The sequence below is a fragment of the Sciurus carolinensis genome, chromosome 12 (assembly GCF_902686445.1).
Source record: "Sciurus carolinensis chromosome 12, mSciCar1.2, whole genome shotgun sequence".
Taxonomy (NCBI): domain Eukaryota; kingdom Metazoa; phylum Chordata; class Mammalia; order Rodentia; family Sciuridae; genus Sciurus; species Sciurus carolinensis.
In genome coordinates this window covers 14,508,365-14,521,868 of record NC_062224.1, presented here as the reverse complement: position 1 = coordinate 14,521,868, position 13,504 = coordinate 14,508,365, and the positions used below count along the sequence as shown (strand labels likewise).

At 35.7% G+C, this 13,504-nt stretch overlaps 1 protein-coding gene across 1 annotated transcript in view; it reads left to right on the top strand.

The window, feature by feature from the left end:
• The window catches only part of Kin (Kin17 DNA and RNA binding protein), a 29,648-nt gene that overhangs the window by 1,392 nt on the left and 14,752 nt on the right, over nucleotides 1-13,504 (top strand). Inside the window, exons 2-7 of the mRNA XM_047520577.1 lie at nucleotides 3,128-3,222; nucleotides 7,478-7,521; nucleotides 7,611-7,733; nucleotides 8,640-8,821; nucleotides 12,173-12,221; nucleotides 13,035-13,095. Of these exons, the coding sequence (XP_047376533.1) occupies nucleotides 3,128-3,222; nucleotides 7,478-7,521; nucleotides 7,611-7,733; nucleotides 8,640-8,821; nucleotides 12,173-12,221; nucleotides 13,035-13,095 (554 nt within the window). The remainder of the gene's footprint in view (nucleotides 1-3,127; nucleotides 3,223-7,477; nucleotides 7,522-7,610; nucleotides 7,734-8,639; nucleotides 8,822-12,172; nucleotides 12,222-13,034; nucleotides 13,096-13,504) is intronic.

Genomic DNA, 13,504 nt, shown 5'->3' with positions numbered 1-13,504 from the left:
ATTTAAGGCTCGACTTCCTAGTGCCATCCTACTGAGGATTAGAGTTTCAATATATAAATTCTTGGGGGTTATAAGTATAGGCTTTGTAACACACAGATATAATAAAAGTGTTTTATCATGTTTTTTTTTTTTCTGAAATATTTTGAATTATAAACATCAGGGTATTTAACCTCTAATACTTAAATATATATCTCAACATTTCAGGATGATTTTCTATGTAACCACAATGTATGTCAGTATGTCACCAATGTAACAATTAATAAAAATTCCCATATATCATCTCATAAACACTTCAAAGTTTTTCACTTGTCCTTCAAGTGTTTTTTAAAGCAGTTTTTTCAAACTAAGACCAAAAGTCATGAATAGGATTTGATTATTGGAACTTTTAGTTCTTTTTAATAAACTAATAAACTTTTTTAGAGAAGTCTTGGTTTCACAGGAAAAAGCAACTGGACAGTACAGAGATTGCCTGTTTACCTCTCCCTCCCACATGCACAGCTGACCCCAACATTCTACAGCAGAGAGTAGCACACTTGTTAAAATACATGAACCTGTATCGATATATTAGTACACAAAGTCCAGTTTACATTACTTCATTCTTGGTGTTGCAGATTTTATGCAGTTTTTGTTTGTTTATTTTTTAACCTCCAGCAGTCACACTATTCTATGTGTTTTTGACAAGTGCATAGTGACATATACCCACCAACATAATATCTTACGAATTAGTTTCTAAAAATTGTACAGTGAGTTATTAGGATTTTTCATTCTCCAAATATAATTCTCTCAAAATTCTAAATTTAGGATAGAACCCACTCTCCCTGACCTTACCAGTTTGTCTTGATATTCACTTGTTGAAGAGACTAGGCCAGTCAGTTATCCTACAGCATTTCCACTGTGTTGAATTTTTCTGTCTAATTTTTTGCCTTCTTTCTCTAATTTATTTTTATTTTTATTTTTATTTTTTTTAGTACTGGGGATTTAACCCTGGGACACTCTACTACGTATAAAGATAGGGACTTGGTAGTTATTGAGGCTGGCCTTAAACTTGACTCCTCCTGTCTCAACCTCCAAGTAATTGAGATTATAGATGTATGCCACCACATGCAGTTCTATAACTCTTAGTTCTGTCAACTGGGACTTAGATCCAAAGGCAGTTAGGTTGAGGTTGAACGTTATGGGGAAGAATACTTTAAAGGTGGTCCTATATATTTTATTTTGTATCATGTGAAGAAGCCATAATTTCTACTGTGTACTAGTGAGGAATCAGGTTCATATATTAAGTAGAAAAATAGAAAAGTTGTGTGTTTTTTGTAATCATCTTAAAAAGGTACAGCTCTCCCTTTACGTGTTTCAGCATCCTATTGTGTCAGTTATTTCCTTTAGAGTTGCAAAGTGATTAATTTTCTTATTCTTCTACATTTACTATTGGCTGCCATACTTTTATAAAAATTAGCTTTTGTTCATCAACGAGAGCTATTTGGTTATCCTTAAATGTTATTCTGAAATTCTGTGGTTCTTTCCTTTAATTGCCAGTTTGCAGAGTAAGTAAGGCTCTTGTGATTCTGGGCCTGTTTGCCCTCAGATCCATTCATTGCCCTTCCCTTCTGGAGGTAGTCTGGAGGAGGGGTAAATTGGCCCTCACAAGTTCCCTTCCCTGTCTTCCATCTCAAAATATTGGGAAATTGAGGTTGAAGCCTGGGTATTTCTCCCAACCTCCATCTACTTCTTTGGGTTTCTGTAGTTGAAAGACATTATTTTGTTTTCATTTTGATTCATTTTTTTCAATTTATGGAAAGTGATACTGGTTTTTCATTTATGAAACTGATACCAAATTTTAAGTTCAATTTAAATAACCATGGTACTTTGTTCATTTGTTGTTTTTGGTACTAAGGATTGAACCTAGGGGTGAATTACCACTGAGCTGCATCTCTAGCCCTTTTATTATTTTTTATTTTGAAATAGGATCTCACTGAGTTGCTTAGGGCCTCACTGAATTGCTGAGGCTGGCCTTGTACTTGGAATCCTCCTGCCTCAGCCTCCTCATTTGCTGGGATTATAGATGTGCGCCAGCATGCCTAGCTATAACTGTGATGCTTACGGGTAGTGTATAGATTAGGCAAAAATTGTGTAGGTGGTCCATGGATGACTAGGATTAGAAAACTAGGCAAGATTGAGTGTTGAAATCCGGACAGTGGCAGTGGGATTGAGCAGAGGAACTGGATGTAAACTCTTCAGAAGGCTGAATTTACTTAGTGATAGAAGTTGAATGTAAAAGGAGACAGTTTCTAGGCTGCTGTCTGGATTCCTGGGTGATTGGATATAAGGCAGTTCTCTTCACTGAGATTGGGACTACAGAAGAGGCACATTTAAAAAAGTTTCAGCTGTGTAACCTAGTGAGGAATCAGGTTTAAATATTGAATAGAAAAAATAGAAAAGTTATATGTTTTTTGTAATCATCTTAAAAAGGTACAGATGTAATATATTTAACAAGTTTATAATAATAACAACACTGTATTTTGGCTAATAATTTGAAGTAGAAGAAAGTAAGTGAATATATTTTTAATAATTGATTAAATTGAGTCCAGAAAATACAATCACTCATCTGTAACTCTGCCCCGGAATATTTATTATTAATGTCCCTTTTAAAATTATTTATTTACTTATTTATTATTTATTTATTTATATATTTATTTTGTGGTACTGGGCAAAAGCTCAGGGGCTGTACCACTGAACTACATCTTCAGTCCTTTTTTTATTCTTATTTTGAGACCGGGTCTCTCTAAGTTGCCTAGGCTGGCCTTGAACTTGTGATCCTCCTGCCTTAGCCTCCTGAGTAACTGGGATCACAAGTGTGCACCACAACATTGCCCAGCTGATGCCTGTTTTTTACAACACTGTTTTGCATTCTCTGACCTGAGGAATTGTTCTTTTATTAGCAGAGTTGCAAATTCAACTCCACATAAAGTAAAAATAAAAAAACTGGAGGCTTATGACAGCTGGTGGTAAGATTATTTTTTATAATTTATCATTAAAGAGCAGATTTTTAGGGCTTAATTCAGTATGTCTATTTAGAGTCCATTTTGATGACCTAAATCAGAATTTCACTACTGCCTTGCATTTTTTGCAGAATGGCTTCAAGTGTCATTGTATGTCTGAATCTCATCAGAGACAGCTATTGCTGGCTTCCGAAAATCCTCAGCAGTTTATGGATTATTTTTCAGAGTAAGTAACTCAAAGACATCCTTATCTCATAAATTTTATTCACTTGGACACTTAGTAGGTGCTTAATATTTTATATGTTGGAGGTCTGTTATTCCTTATATGTTAACATAATAGCTGTTATTCTCTGTTCATTTTTTAACCTTCTTTTGAAAATTTATCACTGTTTAAATTAATAGACTTTCCTCCTTCCTTTTTTTTTTTTTTGTGGTACTGGGGATCGAACTCAGGGCCTTGTGCTTGTGAGGCAAGCACTCTACCAGCTGAGCTATCTCCCCAGCCCCTCCTCCTTCCATTTTAAACATGAAACTACTTTCATTCTAACACAATTGTGACTAGAACACATGCTGTGCTCTCAGCTTCCTAACCTCAAGACCTTGTCTATTTAGGAGATGTGGAGGGTGAATTTGAATGAACTCTTGAGGTTCTCTGGCTTTAGTTTCCTCATCTGTTAACATGGCACTAAAAATAGCACTCTTAACAAGGCTTATAGGAAGACTGGGTTAATATTTCACATGCTCACAAGAGTGGCTGGTACTCAGGATGTGCTGTTAATTATTATTATTATTAATATTTAGTCCTGCTTCTTTTTGTTTCCAAACTTCCCTTTGACCTGAGGACCCCTTTACATGCTTCCAAATGATTGAAGACCACATAGAGGTTTTGTTTATGTGGGTTTTATGTATTAACTGTTAGAAATTAAAACTGAAGACTGGGGCTATAGCTCAGTGGTAGAGCACTTGCCTAACTTGTGTGAGGGCCTGGTTTTGCGTCCAAGCACTGCAAAAAAGAGAAAAAGAAGAAGGAAAAAACTTAAAAAACTGAGAAATCTTAAAAGTACTGTTTTTAGTTCATTTAAAAATAGCAATTTATTTATTAAGTATTAAAATAAATAACATATTTAATGAAAATCTATTTTCCAAATAAAAGGCAAGAATTTTATGTTTTTTTTGCAAAAGTCTTTAATGTCTTGCATCATAGAAAAGGCATTTGGGTTCTCACATCTCCTGCATTTATTCTGTCAGGAAATGTTATATTGATTGAAGCACATACAGAATATCCGGTCTTTACATAGATGTATAGTCAGAAGGGAAGTATTTTAGTCATCTTTTTAGATAATTTCAGACATTATTCTTGGATATTACATCAATCATGATATGTGGCAGTTTCTTAAAAATTAGTCTTAATCTAGAATCTGAAACTAGATTAGTAAACTTTTTGTACTGTTACATTAAAATTTATTGATCTATCTGTTAAGTGGATCTCATACCTGTGCATGATTTTGTAACATGTTAAGCTTTTGAAAAGCATTGATTCACTACATTACACAAATCTTCAAAATTGTGGCATATTTTATCATGTAATGTCATCAAATCATATTAACCCATTTGTCCCATTGTCCCAGATGTGGAATACCTATAAAAACTTAAATTGATCAATAAATATACCACTTGTAATAACTTTCAAATAATTATTATGTTTTTAGAGGTCTATTTTTGAGAAAAATAATAGGTGAATGATTAGAACATTTGAGAAAAACATATATATATATATATACGTATATACACACATACATATGTTCTAGATTCTGATTTCCAACCTATTTTAATGCACCTGTGTCGATTTTGTTGAAATATTTGCAGAATTGGAGACTTGGGACTTCTTGGGTTAATATCAACATTGATGTCATCAGAACATCCCTAAGTATCAGGAAGCATGTCAAGCTCACAGCAGGTACTAACTCACCAAAATTCTACTTATTGCTTGAAAGGTCAAATCTCATCATGGCCACAAATACTGTCAGGTCTTTCCTGCCACATGACAGGTTTACTTTGTTTATATTTGAGAAAATATATACCAAAGCCCCAATTTGAAATAGTGATACTTTATGTGTCAGTAGTTCTTTGAAGTAAAAATGCTGTCCTGTGAAAAAGTAGTTACCTCATAGCTCTAAAGACATATCTGAGAGTTGAGATTTAATACAATCAATAAGTTTTACTGTTTCCTCAAGGATATTTTAGATGAAACTATGCTGGTTTTTATTGTGAGCTCATGATGTGACGAATACACTGAACAACTAGTGTGTTTTGACATCACTGCCCACTGCCTGGCCTGTGTGCTAAGCTGCTGGCAGGTTTTTCCTCCATTGCTTTTATGCCATCAGTGCAAATAACATAGTCACAAAGGCAAAAATTGCTGCTCTGTGAATTACCTAAACCATCTCAAATACATGCCACACTTTGGGAAACACCCTCCTGGCAAGAGCTGTCTACACTCACTGTTCTCCTGTCTGCTCTGGCTCACTTCTTCAGTTCGGGAAAAGTTGCATGAGCCTGTTTTCATCTTCATGTTCCTTGATCTTTCTTCAGAGAATTAACACTTAAAATTCTTCACTAAAACCTTTGTTCTGTCCTACTTCTGCTCCTTTTGTGCTTTTTTTCTTCATTAACTCCTCTCTCCCAGCTCTGCAAATACAGGAATGTTCTTCAAGGTGCCCCTTTGACTTCATAGTCAATTCAGTCGACAGTCTCCATGAGTCACCTTAATCTTTTTAACGTTACCTATGTGTTTGGATGTCTCCCAGATCCTAAAGTTACTTCCTAACATCTGTCTGGATTTAGATTTTTTTTTTCCTTGATAACTCTAATTTTTAATTCTGAAGGCTATCTCAGAGTCAGCATTTTTAAAAATGAACTCACTGTCCTGTGAGCACCAAACCTGCTTCCTAATCCGTGTTGGCCAATTGCTATTTACTTAGACTTCTAAACATAAACCTCAAGTCCTGCTGGAATCTCCACTTGCCAATTCTCCTACATAATATCCTTGAATTTTATATCCTCCATTCTTACTGTCTAGTAGTAGTTCTCAGCATCTCTCACCTGAATTATTTCAGTGACTTCCTCACTAATCTCCCAATCTTTAGTTCTTGTGTGTGTATGTGGGGGGAGGGGAAGTACTAGAAATTGAATTCAGGGGCATGCTGCCCCTGACCTACACCTCCATACTCTTCAAATTTTATTTTGAGACAGGGTCTCACTAAATTGCCCAGTCTGGCCTCAAACTTAAAATCCTCCTGCTTCAGCCTCCCAAGTAGCTGGAATTACAGGCATACCCAGTTAACCAACCTTCAACTTTGGCCTCTCCTGTACATGTTTTACACCAGTGGTTCTCAGACCACCCTGTGTATCAGAATCAACTGGTGGGCTTAAAAGAATGGCAGACCCCACACCCAACTTCTAATTTAGTAGATCTGGAATGGGCTAGAGAGTTTACATTTTTATCTAGTTCCCAGGTGATGGTGATGCTGCTGGTTTGGGGATCACCATTTGAGTATTTTTTTTTTTTTCTCTCTACTGCTCACTGTTATTATCTTCATAGATTTTAACAAATTGCTTTCCAAACTAAGTTATTTCATGCTTTCACATTGCCTGTATAAAACTCGACCTATTTAGCATGATGTTCAAGGTACTTCAAAAATGAGTCCAAACTTTACTATCACTTTTAAAATTATCTTTAACCTTATTATTACATTCCCCTACCCCCTTATTATATTCCACCTTCAGTCTCATTCTTATTTTTACCTGCCTTAAACTTTACGCAAAGTAGCTTAAGTGTGATTTCTCAAACTTGTGATACTTTCATAGCTCTGAGCTAGCCGGGAATGACCTCATTTTTACCTGTAAATTCCATTTGTGCATTTATCTTTCACTGTCCATATTAAAATCACCTCTGGGTATTTCCTTCTTTTTATGATATTTTGTTACATTTCTTTTTTAGTTTAACTTTGGTTATGATTGATTCTGCTCAGTTGTAACCTCCTTAAAGATCAAGATTTATGTTTTGTTCACTTGTGTTTAACTAGCACTTAATACAGTGTACCTACTTATAAGGTACCTGTTAAGTGTCAGTTTCATCTGGAATAAGGGCATTTTTGTTATCATAGATAAAACAGGGTTATTATACCACACTTAGTAGCACTAAGAGACTTTGTGAAGGACCCTCTCCAAAGATACATGGTAACTTTTGCTATGGTTGTTTTACTAAAACAGTATTTCAACTCCAAACTGACTTTTGCCTTTAATCCTTGAAAACTGTATCTTTTGGAGTTCTTTCCTTGTTCAGTTTTTAAAGAATTCTAACAGATAGTCACATAAATGTTTCATATGAATGTTAAAAGTGTATAATTGCTTAAATATCAAGAAGATAATGCTATATACTTGTAGAAGTACCTTAATGCTTTACTTTCTTTCTTAACCAGGGAATTCCGAAATGACTTTCTAGAACTTCTCAGAAGACGCTTTGGTAAACATCTTAAGTGTTCTGAAAATAAAAGCTTTATAATCTTATAATCTTCTCAGAATCATGTTCTCAGTGTTATGTTTTGTTCTCAGGCACTAAGAGAGTCCACAACAACATTGTCTACAATGAATACATCAGCCACCGGGAACACATCCACATGAATGCTACTCAGTGGGAAACACTGACTGATTTTACTAAGTGGTTGGGCAGAGAAGGTGAGAAGAGGTTATTTGCATGGTTATTATGACATCACTAACCAGAGAGAAAGAATTGTCATTTTCTCTCTAAATTCATTGAAAAGAGGATGCAGATAGCAATTTAAGAACTGGAGGAAAGGAGCATACATTTCCAGGATTGATTTTGTTTATCTCAGTATAATACTAACATCTAAACTAGGTCATTTGACAGTGGAAAGATTGATGACTAAAGGTGATTTTTAAAATTTACTTTTTTTTTTCTGGAGGGACAGTACTCAGGAGTGAACCCAGGGGTATTTAACCACTGAGCTACATCCCCAGCTCCCTTTTTTCTTTTTTTAATTTTGAGACAGCATCTTGCTAAGTTGCTGAGGCTGGTCTTGAATTTGCAGTCGTTCTATCTAAACCTCCCAAGCCACTGGAATTACAGGCATGCAACACTGCACCGTACCAAATTTGCTTTTTCTTTTTTCATTTCTAATCCTAGGAAGAGAGATGTTAGCAAGGAAAGAGGAAAAAAAAAAATTTAGGGCAATATATTGCTTATTCAGTGTGTTACTTTGTTTCATTTTAAGTTAACAGAGCATCATATATTCTTGAATATTAGCTACTTCGATATCCCTGAATAATTTTTATTCAAAATAATAACTTCATTTGTTTCCCTTGTTTACATATGTTGCTTCAATGTAGCTATATAAAAATCAGAATAATATGTTTTTTCTGTTTAAAGAGATAAAGAAAACATTCCACTTATATCTGAATTTCATTAAGTGGAAATATGAAAAATTCATGTGCTTCATGAATTTGTATTTAATGTATTTTGATTGTATTTGAATGAACGAGTAAATATGCAGAGATGAAACACAATTGTATTTACATTTTGCTTGATTGTGCGCAAATTTTTGGTGTGGTTTGTTTTTCAAGGCTTGTGCAAAGTGGATGAGACACCAAAAGGCTGGTATATTCAGTACATAGACAGAGACCCAGAAACTATCCGTCGCCAGCTGGAACTAGAGAAAAAGAAGAAGCAAGACCTCGATGATGAGGAAAAAACTGCCAAGTTTATTGAAGAACAAGTGAGAAGAGGTCTAGAAGGAAAAGAGCAGGTAGGTAACAGTATCATCCAGAGAGTCGATGTTAAAAATCTAAAAACGTCTAATTGCTTTTTTTTCTCAAAGAGAAAATTGAGATTTTTAGGTGGTGTTTCTTAATTAGGGAAGAAAGAGCATGCTGGAGTGTAAAAGCACAGAGTTTGGAGTTGAGAGAAATCTCAGTTTAATTCCTTACTAACTTCATGATCTTGAATAATTGTAGAACCTCTCTAAACTTTAGTCTCTTTATCTCTAAAGTGAAGACAGTACCTAATGGGAAGACATGTAAATAGATCATTTCAGCTGATTATAATTGCATGATTAATGCAATGCTGGAGATAAACAGTGTGCCGATGAACATTTATTCCATTCCAGAAAGGGCAAAGAATATTTCAAGGTGGATACAAACCCTGAGCTGAGGTGTTTTGAAGAATCCGTGGGGAAAGCCAGTGAATGGACAAGGAAAGGGGTCCCCGTATTTGGATAACTAGATCAAGGCCCTGACTTCAACAAATATTTGTAGGTGCCTCCTGTGTGCCAGGACCTTCCAAGTACGGGAATATACAGGGAGCAAAAGAAGCAAAAGCCCCTGCCCTTGCAGGGCTCAACATTCTAGCAGTTGCACATGAGCAGGAAAATACAGGCTGGTGTGTATGTGAAACTGGCCGCCATTTAGTATTTTTAAAACTTTTTGTTGAGCTCTATCATACATGTGGTAAAGTGTAAGATGTGCATTAATCTTACATGTACGGTTCATTGAACTCCTACATATTCATGTGTGGAAAGAGGCGGGGGGCAACTTTTGTAGCCACCACCTAGATAAAGGTTTTGGGCATTTCCAGTGTCCCCAGAAGTTCTCTCATACCTGTTCTGTTCCATCCCCAATCCCCCAGAAGTAACCACTACACTGATATACCTCTATATCTGTACCTATCTATCTCTACACACACTTGCACTATATCTGTTATCTACCTGTCTGTCTTATCAGTCTATCTGTACACACACGTAATGTATATACTTTTGTGGGGAGGGAACTGGGAATTGAACTTACAAACACTCAACCACTGAGCCACATTCCCAGCCCTGTTTTGTATTTTATTTGGAGACAGGGTCTCACTGAGTTGCTGAGGCTGGCTTTGAACTTGGGATCCTCCTGCCTCAGCCTCCCAAGCTACTGGGATTACGAGTTGCACCTTTGTGCCTGGCTATAACATATATACTTTTTGTGTGTGTGTGTGGTACTGGGTATTGAACCTGTGCCTTGCACGTGCTAGGTACACACTCTACTATTGAGCTATCATCCACAGCTGATAGAATGCTATGATCATTGGTTAGTTTAATCTGTTCGTGAACTTTGTATAAAAAGAATCATTCTGTATGTCTCGTTTGTGTCTGGCTTTTTAAATTCAAACATAATGTTGTGCATTTCACCCATGTTCTTTCTATCAATGCTTCGTTCTTTTAATGAATTTTTAAAATATTTTTCTAAATGTTGATGGACCTTTATTTTATTTATTTATTTATATGTAGTGCTGAGGATCAAACCCAGTGCCTCACACATGCTAGGCAAGTGCTCTACCACTGAGCCACAACCCCAGCCTCCTTTTTAATGAATTTTTAAAAATTATATGTAAAAGCACAAAAATTATACATATTAATGGGTACTATGTGATGTTTTAATAGATGGTAATTGTGTAATCAGGTTAAACATATCTCCTTAAATTATTATTCTTTTTTTTTTAATGTAGCATTAGTAGCATATTCTGTGATTATAACACTATTATTCTGCTGAGGAACATGTGATACATTTTTAAATTTCAGACTATTATGAAGACAGTGGCTCTGATCATTAGTGCTCATCTCTTGTTTAAGCCACTTACTAAGAAGCGTAATGCAGGTCACAGACAACACAACTTAAGACATCGATAAGGACCAGTGTTATGAATCAGCATTTTTTTTTTCTTTCTTTTTTTGGTACAGAGAATTGAACCCAGGGGCACTTAACCACTAAGCTACATCCCTAGCCCTTTTTTATTTTTTTATTTTGAGACAGGGTCTCATTAAATTGCTGAAGCTGACCTCAAAACTTGCAATCCTCCTGCCTCAGCCTCCCAAGCCACTGAGTTATAGGTATGCACCACTGTGCCCAGCTTCTTTATTTTTTAATTTCTCTCATCTTTTTGAAATTTAAACCTCAGTAGTAGAAAAAAATATAATTTTATATTGTGGAAATTAATAAGAATCATATCTTCCTGTCCAAAGGAAAGTGAGAAAAATAGTTTAGTTTTTTTTTCCCCCAGTGCTGGGTATTGAACCAGGGCCTTGTGCTTGTGAGGCAAGCCCTCTACCAACTGAGCTATATCCCCAGCCCAATAGAATAATGTTATTATTTGTTAGCATTTTAGTTTAATACTGCTAAAACCTTCAAGTTATTTGTTCTTTTCAGATACAAATAATATTTTACCTTAAAAAGGTAAGAGGAATTCTGCTGATCCTCATTGATTCTTTTATAAGGAAGATTATGTTCTTTTGCCTCACTATTTGAAAGCTTATGTGAGCATTACCTGGGAAAAGAATATTTTAGCTAAATCCCAAGGATGTCTTTTTTTTTGTTAGTAAAAACTATAACTGATATTTATGGCACACTTACACACAGTGTAATATTATCTTATTTAACGCTTCTACTAACTCTTAAGTATGTGTATTATCTCTGTATTTTAAAAATAGAAGAACTGAGGCTTAAGAAAGATGATGAGACTGACAAGAGATTCTAAAACTGGTTACAGAGGTGGATTCAATACGCAGTTTTGTTTGTTAAATGTAAGGCTCTTTATCTTTGCATTAAATTGTTCTACAATAAAGGTTTTGCTTTTTTTTGTGGGGGGAGTACCAGGGATTGAATTCAGGGGCACTTAACCACATCTCCAGCCCTATTTTGTATTTTATTTAGAGACAGGGTCTCACTGAGTTGCTTAGCACATTGCTTTTTGCTGAGGCTGACTTTGAACTTGAGACCCTCCTTCCTCAGCCTCCAGAGCTGCTGGGATTACTGGTGGGCGCATGGCAAGGTTTTGCTTTTTAAAGTAATCCTCTAGCTAAAGTTCTAAAAGTTTATTCCCTCACAGTTCTTTTGTTTCCTGTATAGATTATAATTGAAATTAAAATGTATGTAAAAGTCAGTAGTTTGGTGCAGAAGAGCTTTTTTAACCTTTAGAATAATTCTTAATTAGAGAATGTTAATTAGAAATCTCTTCAGAGTTTTATCTTTGAGTTGTCTTGCACCATAGGTAGCAAGTCATAATTTAAACCTGTTGAATATTTATAGTAAATGCACTATAAATAATTTTTTTCTCTCTCTCTTTTAAGGAGGTCCCTGTTTTTACAGAGTTAAGCAGAGAAAACGATGAAGAGAAAGGTAGTTTTTAACTTTTTTCTTTGTTAAGGTTGAATTCTTTTGTACTGACTTTACTAAAAGTGACATGTCTGTGAACAAGACATTTGATTTATCAGGGTTGTGTTGTTCTTGTCTATAAAATGAAAAGGTTATACTATGAATTGGATAGGATGCCTTCAGTCAAAAGTAACAAAATTGAATAAAATAAACTTGAACAATAAGATCTCTTGCCATAGTAAGAATCCCAGAGGTGATGATTCTGCATGCCGTACAGACGCACAAGGTAGCTGCCAGCATTCCACTCATCACATCCAGACCCAGATTTTTCCATAGTATATCAGAAAACATCTCTTCTGGAGTTCCCTTAGGGATAAGGAAACTTCCTAGAGGTCCACCAGTGAACTTTCTTTTGAATATTGTTGACCAGAACTGTATCATGTCCACCTTTAAAAGTAGTCAAGAGGGAGTTATGCCGACTGGTTTACACCACCAGAATTTACCCCAGAGCTGCAGATGGTGTTCTTTCCCCTGAACCATGGCCAAGAGATACGAACACTCAAACAAAGTTGGACTACAATGAGCAAGGAAAGGGGGTTTGGGGATGTCAAAGCTGCCAGCAGTGATTGCTACAGCAACATGGCATGTAAGGTCCTTCCTAGCTCTACAAGCGTCAGTGTGGACATTTTCTGGAGAGGAGCATTTTAGCCTCATTTATTAGCATGTTCATGATTTCCTATGTGAATGCCTGTGGAATCATCTGAGAATTTGTGTTATAATTTTCCTGAACTAAACATATATATGTATATGAAATAACTGGGCTTTTTTTTCTTCTAGTCACATTTAACCTGAATAAAGGAGCATGTAGCTCAGGAGGAGCAACATCTTCCAAATCAGGGTGAGCTACAGTTACAGATCTGAACACTTTAGAAGTTTCATGAAGTGTCATGTTGGATACCGTGTTTTCAAGTATTGAGAATAATTTTTTTCTTTTCGCAGTTTTCATTTTGGTTTGTTGGGTTTTATGTTTGTATTTTAGCAGTTGTTCTTTTCTTACTTCACTGTGATGAGATGATTCTTTCTTTTGAGGAAAGGCTCAGTTTATTTTATTTTTGAATGTGAGGGGTCTTATCCATGCTGACCTGATTTCAGGTGGTCTTCCTGCCTCAGGCTCCTGAGTGTCTGTGCTGGGCTAGAAAATGCTCATTTGGACAGAATGCTTCAATAGATAAGATTTGTGGTTCTCTGTGAATCCTTCTCCATGTTATGGTTCCTTCTGCCTTACTGTACTGTTTATTTCCCTACCC